We start from the raw sequence: 20,764 nt of genomic DNA, 5'->3' as shown, positions 1-20,764 counted from the left end.
CCCTGTGTGCAGCATGGCTGTGATGTGGTTTCCTGTAGTGGGGGTTGTTGTACACAGGCTGCTTCTTCCCTCGAGTTCTCTGGTGCTTCTCAGGTGTCTGTCAGCGAGATCGACAGCTTTGCAGGCAGAAACGTGTCCTTCTGTCAGGGCTGGGCATGTGTGGCACAGGAGCTGCCAAGGGCTGTCATGTTTCCTTCCTTAGTAAAAGCCACAGGATGACTGAAATAATCATCCCGGTGTGTTATAGACGTGTTCATGATGTCTGACCTTGATTGAGAAGTGCTTCTTCATTTATTCTGTGTTCCTCGCAGCAGAGCCGCGGGCTGGTTGAGCACTCTGGGCTCAGTGCTCCCCATCTGAAATGCTCAAGCCGTTAGGCATTTCCAACCTCAGACCCCTCTAGATTTTGAAATATTTGCATATACCTAGCGAAAAATCTTGAGGATGGGGCCAGCCTCCAAATATGAAATGCATTTGTCTTATATCATTTTATACGCGTAGCCTGAAGATTATTTTACACAGGTTTGCTTAATTCACCTGTATTTTAGCTGTGGCCTACCAATGAGGTCACAGATTGGAATGTCGCCTTGTGACACGAGGGGTCCTCAGCCTTGTCTTTTGTGGACTATGTGAATACATATATTTACTGTATTTTTTTAAAACTTGGCTCTTTTTTTTTTTTTAATTGCAGACCAGCCGAACTTCCAAAAGACATCAAGGTGATGTCGCCAGACTTACCTGTTCTGACGGTTGTCTTTCTCATAGTGAGTTGGACAACCTGTGGATCGTTCGCCATACTTCTGTCTTATCTGTATTATGTGTTCAAGGTATGTTGGCTCAGTAAAGCCAGAGGGCCTGTCCTCTGTGTCAGGCACCTGTAGATCGCCTCGTGGGCATTATTTAAGGAAAATTGTGATTGCTTCTGAATGCAACCCTTTTATAGCAGAAAGGTGGGGCAAAGGTTTTTGGTTTTGTTTGGCTTTTGCATCTTGGTTATTTAAGTTATACTTAGTTAAGAATAGAATTGAAATTATTGATCTGAATTGGGATTTTGGTTAAGACAAAGGGAGAGAGATGTAATCTGTTTTAGGTTGCTTTTCGCTCTTACAAATATTCTCTTTTTAAACATTTTACTAGGGCCATATCCACTCACACCATTCAGAGGATGAGTCAGAAATGGAAACGTTTTGTTAGTTTTAATCACGTTCCAGTTGTGTATAAACACGGACATGTGTTGCTGAAGAATCAGAGGCAATGATAACAAAGATTAAGCTGCTGGTTTTATGGGAGAAGCAGAAAACACCGAATAAGCTACCAGCTCTGCAGGGCATGCAGGAGGCTCCAGGCTACATGCGTGGTGCATTGGTCATATGAGTGCGCCGTTGACACCACACTAGATAACTGTTTTCACTTTTTAAAATATATATTTTATTAATTTATTCTTGTTACATCTAAATTTTTATCCCATCTCTTGTATCCTTCCATTCTTCCCTCCCTCCCATTTTCCCCTTACTCCCCTCCCCTATGACTGTGACTGAGGGGGACCTCCTCCCCCTGTGTATGCTCATAGGGTATCAAGTCTCTTCTTGGTAGCCTGCTGTTTTCACTTTTAAACAAGGCTCTCTCTGCCTCTTTTTAAACACAAAGATTTGCACGCTGTCAGTCACTTTTAGTTTTTTAACGAGAGCTTCTGTGCATCTGAAAAGTTGTCTAGAGTTACTTCAGTTTAAAAATTGTATGGTTGGGTTCTGTTTTATTTTTTAATTAGATAGGGGTTTTTTTTTTAACTGTCTCAATAGACAAAACTCTCTCAGATATTTAATGTAAGGGAAGCAATGAATTTATAAATTTTCTTCAAAGTCTTGTAGGTATTTTACCACCACATACAATTAAACATTTTTATGTAATATTGAATATGGTCAAACTTTTGACCTATGAGACATGTAAATTGCTGTAGCAAGTCAGTATTTGAACATAAATGCACAGGATTTGAAAGGTCCCTGCATATTCTAGAAGTTTGCGTTGTTTCCTTTTTGTGTTTTTCTTCCTAAATACATAAGAGTTAGCATTTGCTGTGACCCATCTTTCATAAAATACTGTTTTTCAATGTTTAAGTGAAGCCTGGTTGTTTATTTTTTAAGATGTTTTCATTATTGCTTATTTTTATTTTAGGTGTATGACTGTTTTGTCTGCACTGTGTGTGCACTGCCCATTGAGGCCAGCAGAGGGCATTAGAACCCCCTAGAAGTAGAGTTAGGGAGGCTTGTGAGCCCTGTGGGGGCTTAGAACCAAACCCAGGCCCAATGCAAAAGCACTTAGTGTTCTTGATCACTGAGCCATATCTCCAGCCATATTTTTTGAGTTTTCAGATTATAATGCTTCTCAGTTTTAACTTTTTTAAAAAATCCATTGTTTTTTTGTTCCAAATACAAGTAAAATTAAATGAATTTCCTCCTCCTAGGTTGTTCATCTCCAAGCCAGCCTAACAACTTTTAAAAACAACCAGCCAGTGGTAAGTTTTAGTTTCTAACCATATAGTTAATATGAAAGTGTTAGAGCCAGAAACCCGCTGAAGGAAAGACGCCAGACTCAAATGGTATGCCAGCAGCAAAGAGCACTTATTCTACAGAAATCCAGCATGTTGGGGTCACCTCTTAGAAACAATAGCACCCCCCAGGTGAGCTCAAAGGCTCTCTTTAAAGGCAGTCAAGGGAATTCCTGGGGGTGGGGGTTTACTTAACCATTAGCTTGCTGGAATCCACTTAGATCACATAATGACAACCCAGGTGAGCTCACAGGCTCTCTTTAAGGGCAGTCAAGGGAATTACAACGAGGGCTAAGTAATCATTCACACTAGAAAGCCTGCAATCTGAGAAAATGCAGGCGACCTACCCTCAGCAGGTCAGAGATCAGGAGTTAATCATAGGGCAAGAGATTTCCAGGCCTGTAGTAAATCTTCCTTAAGCAATTAGACTAGCAGTAAACCAACCTTAAGCAATCTTCCAGCCACATGGTTAGGCTGTTTCTGATTGGCTGCCCATTTTCTGCAGTATTTCCAATGACTGCTGAGCTCATTTCTGAGGAATGGAGGCTTAGGCCTGCTCTGAACTGACAAGAAACTGAAGCCTATTATAGAGCTGGCTTGGCCCCTAGATCAAGCCTCTTGGGGCCTCAGTGTTTCTCAGGAGTCTTGAATATGGGTCCCTCTGGGGCCCCACAAAAGTACTTGAGAAAGCTTACATTTGATTTTGTTATTGATGTTGTGTTTTGAAGTTTAGGGGTAGGAGGTTAGGATTTTATACTGTTTAAAAGTAATTATGAATTTAAGTAACTTTAGGCAAAGTTAAAGAATATTAAAATAGACTTGACTCGTGCTCAGTTTAACTTGTTCCTAGGTTACCTTCATCACTTTTGTTGTTGTTAAAAAAAAAAACACTAAGTTTTAAATTTTATTTTGAGTTATTACTAACAATAAAAATAAGAAGTGAAGAGAATGTAGCTGACCATGGTCACACAGGCTGGCATTTCACACAGCACACAGGAGGCTGAAACAGATGGTTTGAGCCCAAGAGTTTGAGACAAGCCAGGGTGACACAGCAAGACCCCATCTCAAACAAAACAAAAACTAATAACACTCTCATGACGAGAGTGATTTTAAAATACCTTTAACAAAGTAATCGCAGTGTTTCATTTGGTAATGAAAAGATGGTTTAGCAATTTGTTTGGTTGATTCTAAGCAATACCTTGAAATTATTTCTGCGTATTCATATCTTGACATTCTTGTTTTTTATTGCTTTCTAGAATCCCAAACACTCAAGAAGAAGTGAAAAAAAGTCCAACCACCATAAGGACTCCTCCGTGCAGAGTCTTCGCTTGTCTGTCAGCGATGCTGAGGACAGCCTGCGCATGCACGGCACCGTAATCAACCTGCTGACGTGGGTCGTGCTGCTCAGCATGCCGTCCCTCATCTATTGGTTGAAGAACCTTAGGTGCGTTTCTTTCTGAAATTACTGTTTGTGGGGGTCAGACAATAAATCTTAATGGAGCTGGGCTGGGTCCCTGACACTCCATGAAATTGCTCCACGATAAGAAAATATATATTGCCTGGGATTCATTTTCAGTGTGTTTCTATTCCCTCATTAGCTGTAAGTTTTGAGATAATATTCTCCAAAAACCTGCCAAAGAAAGTGATTTGTAATTTTTACAAAAACAGTAATATATAAACTACTTTTATTATATGTGGCATATAAAATGATGGGTTTCATGGTAATATTTCCATGCATGCCTGTTACTATGTTGAGGTCCCCTTCTCTTGTCCCAGCTTCTCTTTCCTATTGGTCCCTTCCTCTTTCCGACACAAACACATACAAACAGCCTTTTAAAAAAAGTTAGTATGAGCTGGGGGCATGGTGGCGCATACCTTTAATCCGAACACTCAGGAGGCAGAGGCAGGCAGATCTCTGTGAGTTCGAGGCCAGCCTGGTCTACAAAGTAAGTCCGGGACAGCCAAGGCTACATAGAGAAACTCTGTCTTGAAAAACAAAAAACAAAAACCAAAAAAACCAAAAAACAACAAAAAAGTTAGTATGATGCCTAGGAATAAACCTGACCAAGGAGGCTAAATGAAGCCCTGTTAAAATTTATTTGGAAGCACAGTGGAATCCAAATAGCCAAAGCAATCCTGAGCGGAAAAAGAACACTACGTACAACAGGGGTTCCAGCAAATGACCAGCACAGAGTATCAACAATTGCTAAGTTATGAATGAGCTTAGATGCTCATTAACGTGCATGCACAAGGGAAATTTAGCATGTTTACACAGTGGAGTATTCAGCCATAAAAAACAAAATCATGTTGTTAGCAAGAAAATGGATGGAATTGGAGGTTATTGTGTTAAGTGAAATAAGCTACACTCAGAAAAAGGATATGGCATATTTTCTCTAATGTGTGAAAAAATTTAAAAAGATATGAAAGTACAAGAAGGCTGTTTGGCATTTATTAGCGTTTTCACAGGATCAACTTGAATCTGTTGGTTGCTTTGTACAATACAACCATTTCTACAGCATTCACTCTGCTGACCTGTAGCTGTAGAAAATCTTTCAAGCCTCTAGGATTTATCTCAAATTCTTTCTTTGGTGGTGTATAAGTTTCATTATAGAGATCGTTAGCCTCCTTGGGTAGGTTTATTCCCGGGCATGTGACTGACTCTTTAAAGGCTGTTTGTCCATGGTTTTGTTTTTCTGATCTCATCCTCAGTGTGTTCCCTACTGGAGAATTGAAACGTGGTGGGTTTTGTGTGCAGTTACTTTGCTGAAAATGTTAATGAGATCTAAGAGTTCCCTAATGGAATTTTTGGGGTACAGGATCATATTTTATTCTAAGAGGGATAGTTTGACTTTTTATTTTTATCCCTTTTATTTTATTTTCTTGCTTTGTTGGTCTGACCAAAACTTCAAGCATTATACTGAATGAGAGTAGGCAGACGACATCCCTGTAGCGTTTCTCACAGTCAGCCTTAAGTAGGTTGGTCTGTTCTTTACTTTGATGAGCTATTCTTGTCTTGGATCCTTTAGGGCTTTTTCCTGAAAGGATACTGCATTTTGTCAAAGGCTTTTTTTTTTTTTCCATCTAATGAGATGATCACGTGGGTTTTGCCCTTGGTCTTGTTCGTGCACTAAATTATGTTGTTTTATTTGTGCACGACTGCATCCTTTCGTTCATCCCTGGAAAGAAAACAACTGGATGACATCTTTTGACTGTGATGTTGAACTCAGTTCGAAAGTGATCAAGGATTGTTGTGCTGTTTCATCAGAGAGATGGGTCTATAGTTTCCTCTTTGTTGCATCTTCATCCTATTAGGGGATAAGCTCGGTGCTCTTTTATACACTATTTGCCAGTGTTCTTTCTATTTTGTGGACCGAGCTGATAGAATCAGTCTGTCCCTGCGCTTTTCTCTGTTGGGAGACATTTTCCATTGCTTGTAATAGATCCACTAAATTGTTTATATCCTCTTGGTTCAATTGTATGTAGATCAAGGTCTGTCTAGAAAATTATCATTTTCGTCTTGTAGGTTTTTTTTTTTTCAGTTTTATTATTATACACGCTCTCAAAATAGTCCATAATGATCCTCCGGATCTCAGTGCTATCACACTTCTCTTTGTTTTTATTTGTATTAATTTATTTCTCTCCTATTGTTATGGCTGGTTTGGCTAGCAGTTTGTCAGTGTTGTTTACCATTGCGGAGAACCCACTGTTCACCTCATTGCTGCCTTTTGTTGTTCCTCATCTCCATTTCATTCATTTCTGTCTACTAACTTAGAATTTAATTTAGAGTTAATTTGTCTTTGTTTCAAAGACCTTCGAGCACATCATTAGGTTACTTGAGATCTGTTTTGGTTTTGGGGTTTGTGTGTGTGTGTGTGTGTGTGTGTGTGTGTGTGTGTGTGTGTGTTTAATGTAGATCCTTATAGCTATAACCTCCCTGTTGAATCTTTTTATTCTAGAACTTCTGCTAAGTGATGTTTCATTTTCATTTGATTCTACACATTTTTTAATTTCCCTTGATTAAACAAAATCAACCCCACTGATCATTCAAAAGCATATTGTTGAAATTCCGTGTTCTCGTATCATTTTTATAGTTTCTTTTTGTTGTTTATTTGAATTTTATTCTGTTATGATTTGATAAGATACAAAAAAAATTATTTTAGTGTTTTAAAATTAAGACTTGTTTTAAGCCCTAAAATGTGATCTGTTTTGGAAAAAGTTCTGTAGGCTGCTAAGGGTGTATATTTCACAGATGGTGGGTAGGATATGCTAGTGGTGTTTATTAAAAACATCTTATATTTGAAGTAATTCAACCTGAAATTTTTTTTTAAAGATGGAGGCACAGCTTCTTCTTTTTTTTTTTAAAGATTTATTTATTTATTTATTTATTTATTTATTTATTTATTATGCATACAATGCTCTGCCTCCATGTACACCTGCAGGCCAGAAGATCACATTACAGATGGTTGTGAGCCACCATGTGGTTGCTGGGAATTGAACTCAGGACCTCTGGAAGAGCAATGCTCTTAACCTCTGAGCCATCTCCCCAGCCCCTCAACCTGAAATTTTAAGGAGGGATGTATGGATGCGTGACCAAGCTTTTGATGAGGGAATGTGGGTGTCATCCACTGTTACTGTACCAGTAGCATTTGTTTTATGAACTTTATTGCCCCAACGGTCATCATAGATATTTTTAATTGCTATGGGGGTATTTATCTTATTTATAACTTTATGTATGAGTGTGTGTGTCTGTGTGTGCATATATCCACATGAGTGTTCATGCATTTTGAAGGACAGAGTCAATGGATCCTCAGGTGTGGTGGTTGTGGCTGCTGGAAACCAACTCTAGCCCCTTGTAAGAGTAAACCGCACTCCTAAACGCTGAGCCGCCTCTCCAGCCCTTGACATATCTTCTTGATGGACTGTTTCCTTCATTGATAGTAGATACCTTCTTTACCTCTTTAGACTTCTGCTCTGTCAGCTACCAGTGTGGCTACTTTTATTTACCTCAGATTGGAACGATTACCTTCCCATCCTTGCACGTTCACTCCAGGCATGGCTTTGTCAGGCAAAACTGAATTCCTTTCAGAGGGCACACACAGTTCAGCCAATGTATATGTTAACTGGAGAGTTAGGACTGTGTGTGTTAGTGCGATTATTGGGAAGTGTGTGCTGATTTCACCCTCATCTTAGAAGTTCGCTTACATGCTGTTACTAATGTTCGACTCGCTCGTATGTCTCACGTAGTTGCTGACTTTCTGCTGAGCTTCCCTCCCTGGTTCTCGTGCCTTGGGTGTGTCTTTCTTCCTTTTGTATGTGGTGTTTCCTTAAGTACCTTCTTCTGCATTGCTCCTTTCATACCCCTGAATTACTCTCGCTAGTCCTTAGCATGACGGTACTTGGTTCTGCTTAAAATCAGAAGGTTAACTGCTGCACGTCTTAGTTTGCCTTGTGTTAGGGGGAAACCCTGACCAAAGCCAACATGAGGAGGAAAGGGTTTGGCTTACATGTTAACAGTCCGTCACTAAAGGCAGGAGTTAAAGGCAAGCGCCTGGAGTCAGGGCCTGATGCAGAATCCTTGGAGGAACAGCAATGATTGGCTTACTGTCCGTGGCTTGTTCAGCTTGCTTTCTCATAGAACCCAGGCACACCTGCCCAGAGACAGCCCTGCTCACCACGGGCTGGGCCGCCCTCTATCAATAATTGCTTTGAAGAAGAAGAAAAAAGCACACCCTAGATATGCCCACAGGCCAATCTGGTGGAGGCAGTCCTCAGCCGAGCTTCCTTCCTTCTGGGTGACTTGTTTACGTCGATTTAAGAAAAGCTAACCAGCACTGGGTAAGGTATCCTAGTTAGCAGTTAGTCCCTGTCAGGGCTTGCCATATGTACTGGCACACACCTGTAACCCTAGCAAAAAAGAGCCTAAACTGTGGGGTTCAAAAGTTCAAGGTCAGCCTGAGGCAGAAAGCAGGCTCCAGCCCGATCTGGGTTCCATAGCAAAATTCTGTGTCAAAACCAACCGAAAAGGAAAGACATCACCTCACTCTTGCTTGGCCTTCGGTGTTCCTGCTGAGAGACATGCTGTCATTCTGAGGGGCTTCCCTTCAGATGGGGCTTGACATCTTTCTTACCGCTGTCGGTGTTCTTTGTTCTGAGCCTGGTATGTTTAACTGTAGTAGGATGCAGGGTGGTTCCTTTCTCATCACAGGGTTCTTCAGGCCCCTTAGAACTATATACCGATTCCTTTTCCTAGATGTGGGGGATTTTCTGTGGAAATTTCATTGGATTGGATGTGTTTCCTGAGTTTTTAGTTTCTGCCTCAGTTTCCTCAGATGCACTACAGAGTTTGGCTCCTTCATCTCCCAGGAGTCCTAACTTTTGCTTTTTTCTTCCTTCCTCACCCGCTTGCATTCTTTTTCATATGAATAAGATTATTTCATAGCCTTGTCTTCCATTCCCTGGCATTCTTTCTTCTACCTGATATGGTCTGTTGTTGACTCACCACTGGATTTTTATATTAATTATTGAGCATTTCATTTCTACAATTCTATTTGGCTTTTTCAGAAGCCACATGCCTTTTCTGATTCTCCCACCTCAGTTGAATTTTTGATCCAAGCCTTTTATTGAATCTTTAATCTGCTTTTTTGAACCTTCTTTGAAGCCATTGTTTTTTTAAAACAAGGCTTTTGAATTCTTTGCTATTTCAACCATTTCAGTGTCTTTTAAACCGCTACAGTTATGAACCTTCCGCAAGATTAGGTTGCCCATTTCTCACATCTGTGTTGTGTCTTGCTTGTCCACTGGGGTTGGTACTTCGTCCAGTTTTACGTGGGGGAGCCTTTGTAGCCCGCAGTCTTCTCTTGAGGACTTAATCCCAGTGCTGCTCAGAGAAAGGAACCAATACTGTCAAAACCACAATAGTACCACAACAAAACAGATAAAAACAACTCAAGTCACAACAAAACAAATCAAGAAATCAACTCAAAACAGTTGATGTACACCACCAACAACCACAGAAAAGAAAGCGGTGAAAATTATAGGTAATAACCTATAAGGTTGAAAGTCAGCAAAGGTAAAAATCTCAACAAAGGAATGTGATAATGGAGTGAGAGGAAAGAGAGAAGAAATAAGTAAAACAAAGAGCGCGATAGGAAAGGAACACAGAAATATCTGAGTACAAAATAGAAAATATTGAATACAATTAGATGAAGATAAAAGGAGTAAAATATGTAAGAAAGTTAAAAATGACACAAAATACAATGGAAAGCTAAAAGAACAACAAAATGAACAGTTAAAAATCTCAAAGATTTAAGGGGGTTTTCCCTTTAACACTGGCATGCGCCACGTGTAGGATCATAACAGGTAGTGTTTATTGGTACCACCATATCTGGAGCTGTATGCAGCTGAGGGCCAGGTGGCTTTAAGGGTATGTGGTCCTCCTCAAGGCTGCATGCCCTTCAGAAATATGTCTTTGCCTGCCGAGCACTGTGGCTTGCCCAGTAAGGGTCCTACTCGCTTCCAAGGCCCTTCCCTACTTTGAGGAAAACAAACAGAGTCCTATGTTCTAACTTGGATAGGCACACTTAAGGCATAGAGATTCTATTGAGTGCAAGTATGGCAGAAAATCCAGGGAACCTAGACTCTGCCTCCTGAGCTCAGCAGTGCCTTCAGACCCTGCCCAGCAGGGGAGGGAAGAAACTGGGGAAATCAAAGGATCCTCCAGACCTGAGTTCAGAGCCCTCAGACTTGCCCACCAGCAAACCTCATGTGGCCGAGAGACAGCTCCAGAGGCAGCCCACAGCAGGCTCAGAGTTCAGAGCTCAGAAACTCATACGCGGTGAGGCTTGACCCTCACTGACTGGTGGGCCTGCACACTTCACAGCCTGGCCTAGCTGCTGTTTATCTGTCCCCTCCCACCCTTGCCAGGGCCATCCCTTGTGGTCCCTAACCCTAACCCTGTTGTCCTGGCTGCCCGGCTCAGCAGCCGTGTGGTTGGTCCCTCTCACCCCAGGCTGAAAAATCAAAACCAGTTAGGACACAAAATCAAAGGTTACCTGATGTTGCTGTCCTTCTCTTGTTCGTATTTTAGTCAAGATCCAGAATTTTGTTCAAATTTAGTCAGAGTTGAGGAAAAAGCCAGATTCCCGGTGGCTATGGAATTCTGCCAATGACTGCAGGTGAGGAAACCATGAATTTTAAAAGCTTAGGAGAATTACTTTACGCCGAGCTTCCATATCATCTATTTTGCTACAGGACCATCTTAACTAACATAGTTTAAGTCGTTTGTTATTCAGAGAGCTGTGTGAGCCTTTTAGTTAGGCATGAGTGTCTTTATTTCCTCAGGCTTCTGAGCATAATACCCAGTGTAAAATCCCGAGTGCGAGGGCGATTGAAGAGCGGGAATTGTTACTAGTGTCTTCATGAGCAGCCTAGCATCTTGTGACTGTCTTGTTACTGGGGCTTTTTTTTGAAAATTAATTCATTTGATTCTGATCATTTAAAACTGCCTGTTCTGCTTTGTTGGTAAATGTTTTCTTTTTATCCTAGGTATTATTTTAAACTTAATCCTGACCCTTGCAAACCCCTGGCATTTCTCCTTATTCCCGCTATAGCGATTCTTGGGAATACTCACACGGCTTCAGTAAAGTCAAGGTATAATGGTTTAAGTCATTTCTTCCGTCTGTTACTGAGTGTTAGCGCTTTTATTTCTTGAAGCTTACGCTTTATCCATATTTAATTTGACTGTTTCTAAAAGTAAAGCCATAAGGCGACTATCATGTACATGCAAGTATAGTTCATATGCAAATATATTGTGCTTGTTTTCTTAATTGTAGGAGCTTTGTTAGAAAATAATGAGTTTTTCTTTTAAAATTTCACTCTTAAATGATATGAAATCTAAGATTTTATTCTCCAAAAGTATGTAGGAGTGACGTAAGAAGATGGAACTGTAGCTAAAACAGTGACCTTCTGCATCAGCTGAGTAATAGGTGCTTAAGGCTTAGGATGGAGTCAGCCTTTATGCTTGTGTTTGGGTCTGAGATGGGTCTTTGCACTAGGAGCCCTTTCAGCCGAGTCAGAGACTCCTGAGGCTGTTCTGGTGTCGGGCCCAGCTGGGAGAGTGCTGCTGCAGGACTGGGCTCTGAGCGTCTGGGAGGGAAAAGCCAGAGAACCCAAAGCCAAGGTTATCCTCAGCTATATAGAGCTGATGGCCAGCCTGGGCTACATTGGCCCATGTCTCAGATAAATAAGAGCAAATCTTGACTTGGCCATTTAATGGCTCTGTGTTTTATAGACTTACCCTCTTAGCCTCAGTTTCTCCATTTTGAGAGTGAAATCAAAGGGGGTTTTTACCACGATTCTTTTCTTGGAAAAACAGTACTTCCCCCTGCTGTTTGCTTAGTTTGGGTTTTGTTTTTTTTTTTCTTCCTTTTTAAAATTTGCTCTTGTTGTTTTAGGTAGTATTAAATTAAGCACGTTGGAGCCAGGTGTGTTGGCGCACGCCTCTAATCCCAGCACTCTGGGAGGCAGAGGCAGGCAGATCTCTGTGAGTTTGAGGCTAGCCTGGTCTACAAAGCGAGCCCAGGACAGCCAAGGCTACACAGAGAAACCCTGTCTCAAGAAAAAAAAATCACATTATTTAAAATCGCTTAGAAGCCAGATGGTTTGGCATACTCCTATCAGCCCAGCATTTAGAGATCATGAGTTCAAAGCCAGCATGGGTCATGTCATATATCGCAAAACCTTATCTCAAAAAAAACAAAAATAAGAGCTGGAAATGGTGGTGTACAAGTTTAATCCCAGAATTTGGGAGGCAAAGACAAGCAGGTCTCTGTGAGTTTGAGGCTAGCCTGGTCTACAGAGTAAGTTTCAGGCCACCCAAGGCTACATACTGAGTTCTTGTCTCAAACAAATCAAAACAATACATCAAGTAAAAAAAAAAAAAGAAAAAAAAATAAGAGGATGATCAGAAAACCCATAAGTAAATGAATAAAATGTAAATAAATACCAGTAAAAATTACACATACCATTAACTTTCCAAAGCCGTATTAAAGATTAGCATATTTCCTTTGGGCTCACAACATAGTTTGTCTAGTAATTCGTATTTCTCTGTCTCTTTACAGTAAATTGCTGAAGACTGCCTCGCAGTTTCCACTTCCTCTGGCTGTTGGTGTGATTGCTTTCGGCTCCTCCCACTTATACAGGGTTCCGTGTTTTGTCGTCATCCCCCTTTTATTCCATGCGTTGTGCAACTTTATGTAGAGCTGGACCTAAGAGGGATGGAAACGATCTAGGCCTTTAGGACCAGGGAGACCGCGAACACACCGCCCCACCGGCGTCAACAGTGAGGTCCTTTGCAGAAGACAAGTCTATTTTTACAGTATTGGAAATAGGAAATTAGTTTTGTAATGCTTGAGGGGACGTAGCTGCAGCATGACTCATCTTGTGACGTAGCATCAATGTGTGTACTTGTCATAGCTGAAGAAGGTGGTGAAGGGACGTGGTGGCCTCTGTCTTCAGGACTCCTGTACATACTGGCGAGCGGTCAGCAGCAGCCACCCCAGGAACCTTCCTGAGGCCCTAGAGATGCACTGTTGCTTGCAGTCTCTGTGAAACTTCCAGTTTCACCAGGCTTTCCTTTAAAAAAAAAAAAAAAGTGGGTTTTCTATTTGGTATAACTTACATATTCAAAGTAAGTCTTAAAAGATTGTTTAAAAGTCCCAACTGTTTTCTCAGAAGTAAAATAGTCACTAAAGAGTCATTGCTCAGTTTTTGGCAGCCTGGGTGAACCCAGCCTGATCCGTCTTTGAAAAAGAGCCTCAAATCAAAGGGAGACTTTTTCGTTAGGCATAGCAGTTCAGTTTCAAAGCAATGACTATTCCCCGAGCCTTCCAATATGAATTTTACTGGGTATTCCTTGTGAATATTAGAAGCATTCAACAGATCCATCGAAAAATCTGTTACCAAAAGAGTCCTCCTGCGGGTTCTCCATTGGCACGGCCTCTGCGCCAGGTTTAAATCCTGCCCCAACGGTTGCCAAAAGTGCCTCCAGTCATGACAGATGATCACAGCGACTAAGTACCAGAGGCCGGAACACCTCTCTGGGTCTGCGTTATCTTTTGTCTAGTGGGGAGGAGGGGTGCCCACATAAATATAATATTGCACTTGATGTAAAAATATGTATAGTAATGGAGGAACAGTAGGCAACCGTTACTCCGTTAGTACTGACAGTGTGAACACTGCCTAAAGAGATTGCAGACCCCCCCCTCCCCCCGGCACTCAGTTAAGGATGGAGTCTTCATTTGCAGAGAGAGGTGACTCCTAGGATGCTGTTTTGCCAGTGCAGGGGGAGGAGGGTAACATTTTCTTTCATTTCCAATTATGGTTCAATCTTAGCCAGGTCGGGAGCCTGAAGAATATAGTTGCTCTTCGCCTTCAGTTAGAATAAAGTCAAGCCGAGGCAGATCTGCTTCTTGGAGCCCTTCATTGAGATGTGTGCCTCTCCCTGGGGCCGCCCAGCGTCAGTGAACCTACGTCCCTCTCGGCACCCGGGAATGGTTCTTAGCGAGCCAGGCTTCGTCTTATCTGCGATCACACCCGTTATCCCAGCCTCTCAGCAAACACTGCCAACCAGAGGACTGCTTCCGCTTCCGTCACTTTAGCAACCCACCTCGTTTCCCCTGGGAGTTCTTCAGTGGAACTTTCCTTTCTCAGCATTAGTCACAGGGTCATATTATTCCCAGGGAGGTTAGTGAGTTTGTATGATTCCGCTGATGTCTCGACCGGCCTCATCCTTGCTAAGTGTTCCTAGTTTCATTTACTAAGACTTTGAAAGGAGAGCCATTATGCTAGACATGGCAGACAGTTTAGTGTCCTGTTCCAGAGGTGTCAAAAGGAATTAACTATGCCGTCGTGTTTATTCAGTGCCTGAGAGTGTGTGGATAGATAACGCAGTTTCCTCATGGCACACCACTCACATTTCTAAACAGGGACAGACTTGCTTACATTTTGCTTGACGTGTGCAGCCTCTCTACACTCGCCATCTCTCACTCTGCCCGGTGATATTACAGACAAATCTCAGCGTGGTGGTAACTGAATACTTAGTTTGAACACACGTCTGTACTTGGTCTTAGACTTTTTGACAGCCATGATTATTTCTTTCTGAGCTCTAAAGTCTCCTAACTGCTCAGTCAGCACTGCCCATGAATAAGATATAGCAAGTTTGGTTGTTTACTCGTGGGCAGTACGTATTAATGCACACTGATGTTCACATTTTTTTTTTTTGTCTGAAAGTACTTATTCCTAAGCCCGATGACTTATTTATGCCAGCAAAATATTTCAGATAACAATGGTCTGGGTTTTTGGCCATTTGTCACAGATAGATACACACTCACACATGAACACATATGGCTGTGCGTTGACAGAACCTTCGTCAAACATTCAGACACAAAGAGCTAGGTAGACTCTATCTGATCAGGAATATTGCTATCCCTTAAGAAAGGAAAATTCTTTTATATCAACATCTCATGTTTATACAAATATTAACTAAGCAAGAGGTTAATGCAGCAAATCTTAAGTTCCACTGTTCTGATTTTACTTTTAAGAAATTAGCTTTTAAAGTAAATGTTGTGCATATTAAACTACTGGATTCTTGCTGGTAAATAGACTGGGTATACACCAGACACTTAAGAACATCGAGTGCTTGGTAATTTTGAGACACCTCCATACAGTTATTGCTATAATCTTGACCTGATAATCTTTTAAAGGTCCGTGTGTGTGTGTGTGTGTGTGTGTGTGTGTGTGTGTGTGTGTGTGTGTCCCCACATGTGTGCAGGTGCTCATTGCGGCCAGCAGGGGGCAGTGGCTCCCCCAGCGCTGCAGTTACAGGTGGTTATGAGTTGGCAGACACGGATGCTAGGAACCAAACTCAAATCCTCCAAAACAGCAAGCACTCTTAACTAAGCCATCTCTCCAGCTCCTGGACCTGATAGTCAGATAGAAATGGCTACTGCAGTTGTGTGTGCAGCGTGTACACGAACACACCAGGCACTGAATCGGAAGCCTGTATATGTTAATTATGTTCTCAACTATTGAGTTACACACATCGTCTGGATAAATTTTATGCCAAAAGTAAGTAAAATTTACTCTTCTTAGTTATCTCAGTACAATGAAAACTTTCGTAACAGTGATTCTAAAGAAACTGTTGATGTTGGGTAACACTGATTTTTGAGGCTGCCCTATTATGTATATTAATCATGTATTATTAGCCTCTTAATCATTTTCATGTTTTAGTTATGGAATTTCATAACTATAAATGGATACCCTTTCTTGAGTGAACTATAGTAGTATCTATATAGTTTGACAGTGAAGAAAGAGAAGCAACCCCAGCACGTGGGCCTGGTGAGCATCGCTGCTGAGTATGTTGTCACACACGTCATTGTGACACATCTTCACAGCGCTCACAAAGTAGCACAAGACTGACTGTCTTATTTATTGTCAAGTCTCTATACTTCTTTTCAACCCTTTGGACTTTTCGCTTGGCACGCAATGTGCTCATTTCAGCCCCTCCCCCACCCTCTTAAATGCCTCTTAGGGATGATGCCAAAGTGGAGTGAAGGGAAGTGGGGCTCAGTTTTCAGTGGTTCCTCAAAGCTCCAGGAGGAGTGTGGGAACGCGGAGGCCTGGAGAGATGGCTCAGACAGCGAAGTGCCCGCCTGCGGGGCGAGCGTGAGGACCTGAGTGTAGAGTTCCAGGATCCACATGAGAGACTGTGCTAAGTGGTGCGTGCCTGCAATTCCAGGTGATCTCTGGGGGCCGCCAGTCATCCAGCCTAGCCAAATAGAAAAGCTGCAGGTTCAGCGAAAGATCCCATCCCAAAAACTAAGGTGGAACGCGACTGAGAGGAAGACACCCCGCATTGAGCTCTGACCTCGCCCTCTGACCTCTCCCTGCACCCGCGTGTGTATCCACACACAGGGGCACACACGGAATAAGCATGCGCACGCAAGAAAACACAAAATATGTTTGAGAGGTGGGGATCCACCAATGCCAGGAGGTAGGTGAGGGCTGTAGATTCCAGAATCACAGGAGGAGTTGGGTGACCTGTGTTCTTCCTTAGACATCAGACCCGAGTTAGTGCGTGGCCATGCATTATTTGGTTGGGGGCAAACTCTTAGAATGTTGCGTTTTGAACACATAGGAAGTAGTTCTAAAATAATCACTTGGGGGGAAAAAATCCAAAAGTCTGCTAAGGCTATGAATAGCCAGGGTTGTGTTGATTGCTTTTTTAAAATTTTTCTATGGAGGATTTGTGAGTTCATGTGTCAGAGGAAACAGGAGACTCTGTGGAGTGCACTGAGGGTCACAGTCCATTTGAGGAGTGTGACACTGGCTGGATGGAATAAAGGGAGCGATGAGAGTTTCTGTGTCCGTGACGTTAGTTCCTTCCAGGAAAGCTGCTTACCGTGTAAGGTCAACTTAGGAGTCACACTCCAGGCTGCAAGATTGAGAGCTGGAATTTTGTTGCAGTCTGTTTGAGCAGGAAGTGATAATCCACTCTTTCAACTTAATGCTTACTGGTGCATGAGGAAATACGGAAGCCCTTGGTTCCTCACGGGCTCCACTTCTCATAGGATTATGGGGAATGACAGTCAGATCAGCAGTCCAACTGTGTGCTATGAATGCATACATTCATTTGGGAGACTTACTGTGGATGCACAACACAGAACTCTGTAGCTTGGTTTTGAGACCAGAGTAAGATTTGGAAGTGCTGAAACCAGGCAGGCTGTTACTACTAGAAACGTAACAGAGCAGCCAGGTTGAAGATATGATTTCAAAGTTGGCAACCACAAAAGCTACCACTTGATTAACGTGTCTGTGAGTAATCATTGTAAAATCGAAAACAGGTTTTTTTTTTTTTTAAGTGCTTGGCATATTGCGCTGCCAAAAAAGAAAAAAAAACCTGAAATACTAAGGAACCAGTTAATTTCTATGACTCTCTGTGCCACTGGCGTCTTGAGTGGGAATCGTCCTGTAATCACTCCGCACATCGTCAGTTCTGCATATCAGTGGGAAGCTGTTATCTACTGGTTGTCTAATCAGTTGGTGCAACTAATTAGACACCATGGTTTGCAGATATGGTTTGCATATCTGAGTTCTAATCTTGGTCTAGGAAACCTACAGGGAGCCACTTTGTAAAGCTCATATGCTATTTTAAATGTTCTTTTGATTTTTAGTATTTGTAAGGTAGTGATGTCACTATGACAAAAGTTCCTAGATACCTGTAGCGCTACAAACTTCCCCAGAGCCTAATGGCCAGTGTGCATTTTGTATTTCATGTGTACTTATTCTGTTTCATACTTGGACTTTTTACATCCGTTTTTTAAGGAAAAAAAATATACATTTAAATTCTTCTTAGCAGAATCTGTATTGGAAACTGTAAGTATTCTCATGGTTAGCAGACATGCTTTGCCACCAAATCTAAGTGAAACTGTACAGTACCTCTGCATATTGGTGCCAGTGAACTTTTCTTAGTATATTGGGTTTAAAACAAACATAATCTTTCCAGTATTTTTCATCTAGGACTTACAATAAATGGGGATATCATTAAAAAACATATTCCAAACTATTTTTTTCCTTTGAAAATGTTCAAAGCTTTAGAACAGTGTGTTCTGTTGTGTCTATTTTTTTTTTTTTTTTACATTGTTGAGGAAAAGACGAACTCACTGGTAATCATTGGTCGTAATCCCCGGCTTAAACTTGTTTTCAATAGCCCATTTTTAGTGTAGGGTTTATATACCCGGAAATGTGCCCTGTGGGGTTCCTTTAGTTTTCTGTATGTTTCCGTTCAGTCCCTAGTGGTCATCCAGTAGAACCTAGCATAGCACAACGAAGCAAACTGTTTACCATGAACATCTCAGTGGAAAACACTGGCGCTGTTATGGTGTTAGGCAAACCTAGGAATAGAATAGGCACAGAAGCCACCCATGGGTTTGCATGAACTCTAGCTCCCCCTTGTAGGAGTGCCATGGAAATCTCGGTGTTTCAGTTCAGTTTTTCTTCCGATTTTGTACTGTTTCTTTGCCCCACAGTGCAGTAATGTCGGTACGTTTTTCATAAGTTAGCCTCACAAGTGAAGAGACAGTGCAGAAAAGCAGACACTGAAATATTTGGTTTTGATGGGGTGGCGGTTATCTAATGAACAGTAGACAGCGGGTTTATGAGAGCTGGCTTCAGGACGCACTGTCCTGTGTGTCCTGGCTGTAGCCTCAGTGGGAGGGGCCTGGCCTTAATGTAACCGGGCCCTGTGCATTGAGAGGTGGGTGTTCTTGGAGTACATGTGCAAATATTCTCCTGCTCCCTGCTCTGTGGTCGGGAGAGAAATCTTCATTTTTATTGTGTCCAAATTAGAAAGTCATGTTGCATACTTACCATTTTTTTAAAACTTGGAACTGATATGTATCATTTTTTGAAGTGACGCTGTGGTTTCTTAAACTTAGGACTAACTATAAATGTAGCAACGTGCCCAAAATAAACCAAACCAAAACTGAATATTCTCCATCACTGTGACCTTGGACTTATTTGGGAATAAAGCAGACTGTGCCTTAAGATGACAAAGCGATACCCTACAGTGTTGTAACTGTATATTTTACAATGGGTAGCCTTCTCAAATTCATCTGAAGTCCATTTAAGTCGTTGAAATAAAAGTTTTAAGTACAAATCAACCCACACTTAACTTGAGTGTTTACACAGCTGTTGTTCTTGAGGCCTCTCATAATTTCCAGGGCTTTCTGTTATTTGATTTTTTAATTTTAATTTAAAATTGACTTAGTCTGAATATATGTGGCAAAGGAGGTTTGGCTAAAGTTTCCGGGGGATGTTTTAAGGGGTAGTCACAGCACTTTGTTTCTAAACTTGCTGAATATGGAAAATTTAATAATTGAAATGTATTTTTATCTTATTGATAATAATCTTATCAAAGACATGAGTTCCTTCTAAGACTTGTGCTCGGTGTTATGGCAGACTGAGGCTTGCATTTATATTTTCAAGTAAGTGTTATTAACCCAGTAATGATTTTCCAGTGACTATACTCAGATCAATGTAGTTTTTAAAAGCATTACTATTTCACTTTCCTTGTTCTTTACTGCCTAATTATTTGTATGGTATCAAGGGAGAATTAGTTCCTCTATTTTTAATTTAATGTAAAGCCTTACACCTTATGTGCTTATTTAAAGTAATGAGCACAATTTCCATTAAAGTCCAAGTTACTCAATTTGTAGTATAATCATGTTCTTTGCCCAAAGATGCCCACATTTCTGTGTACTCGGTGTGTTGTTTATTTTTATGTGTTACTTTTGGGACTACACTTAGATGTACTCTTTCCTCATAGCTCACCTCCACTACTCCTGTTAATTTTTTTAATTTAAATAAGAGTCTCTTTAAAAATATATAGAAATGACAATGCATCTTTTTTTTAAAGCCTGGTTAGATTGACAAAGAAGTTATTTAGGCAAGAGTATATAATCAGGTGGGTGGCTTTCAATTGATGTCAGTTTTTTGCCTTTTGTTAAACATTGAGAGCACAAACTCCTCGTGGCTGCTGAGGGAGACTCTGCAGAGTAACCCTGTATTTTATGCTGATTTCATTCTCATCCATAAGGTCAGGTGTATAGTAACAACACTTAGTGCAAGGAGCCCGTTGTAAAGTATGTGCTGAAGTGATCACAGTGCAGCCCTTCCCGTCTGAACATGCATGCTCTTCTCCAGTGTGTTGTGCAGTGTGTAGTGCACTAAATACACACGCGTGTAAATTTCTGTGTATTTTTGGTATGGTATAATTAACACTGTTACATTTAACTGGTTGTATTTTGGGGGGAAGTGCTACGTATTGTACTTTGTAGAATGTTGTAAGTGTTCTTACCTGTGTTTCGACATTACGATGTAGTTTTTATTAGGTGACTATTTGCCTTCAGTCTCCGCTCAGGTATTAACGTGTAGCAATTTTTGGTGCTTTGTTTTTAATTTGTCATAATCTGGTGTTCTGAATGTTCAAAAATAAATTTGGTGGATAAGCATGTTTGGTATAAAGATTGTTTACTGGTTTTCGTACTCTGCGATGTTGTCTCAGAAAAGAAAGCCTTAAATGGGGCTTCATTTTGGATAGAATTGGATAGAAGAAGTCAAACAAGATAGGCTATTTTTCCGGGGGGGGGGGAGGGGCATGTT

At 41.3% G+C, this 20,764-nt stretch overlaps 1 protein-coding gene across 3 annotated transcripts in view; it reads left to right on the top strand.

Annotated features, from left to right (window-relative positions):
• Positions 1-20,764, top strand: part of PGAP1 (post-GPI attachment to proteins inositol deacylase 1) — a 94,241-nt gene that overhangs the window by 56,891 nt on the left and 16,586 nt on the right. For 2 of the 3 annotated variants that reach the window (XM_084780916.1, XM_084780914.1), the window contains 3 exons: positions 692-827; positions 2,462-2,512; positions 3,802-3,989. In XM_084780916.1, the coding sequence (XP_084637042.1) occupies positions 692-827; positions 2,462-2,512; positions 3,802-3,989 (375 nt within the window). Of the gene's footprint in view, positions 1-691; positions 828-2,461; positions 2,513-3,801; positions 3,990-11,089; positions 11,195-12,663; positions 14,006-20,764 lie in introns of those variants that run through there. The other variant, XM_084780915.1, reaches the window with a different exon arrangement.

Source organism: Acomys minous (assembly GCF_964271855.1).
Source record: "Acomys minous genome assembly, chromosome: 4".
Classification (NCBI taxonomy): domain Eukaryota; kingdom Metazoa; phylum Chordata; class Mammalia; order Rodentia; family Muridae; genus Acomys; species Acomys minous.
This window is presented reverse-complemented; position numbering and strand designations above follow the sequence as displayed.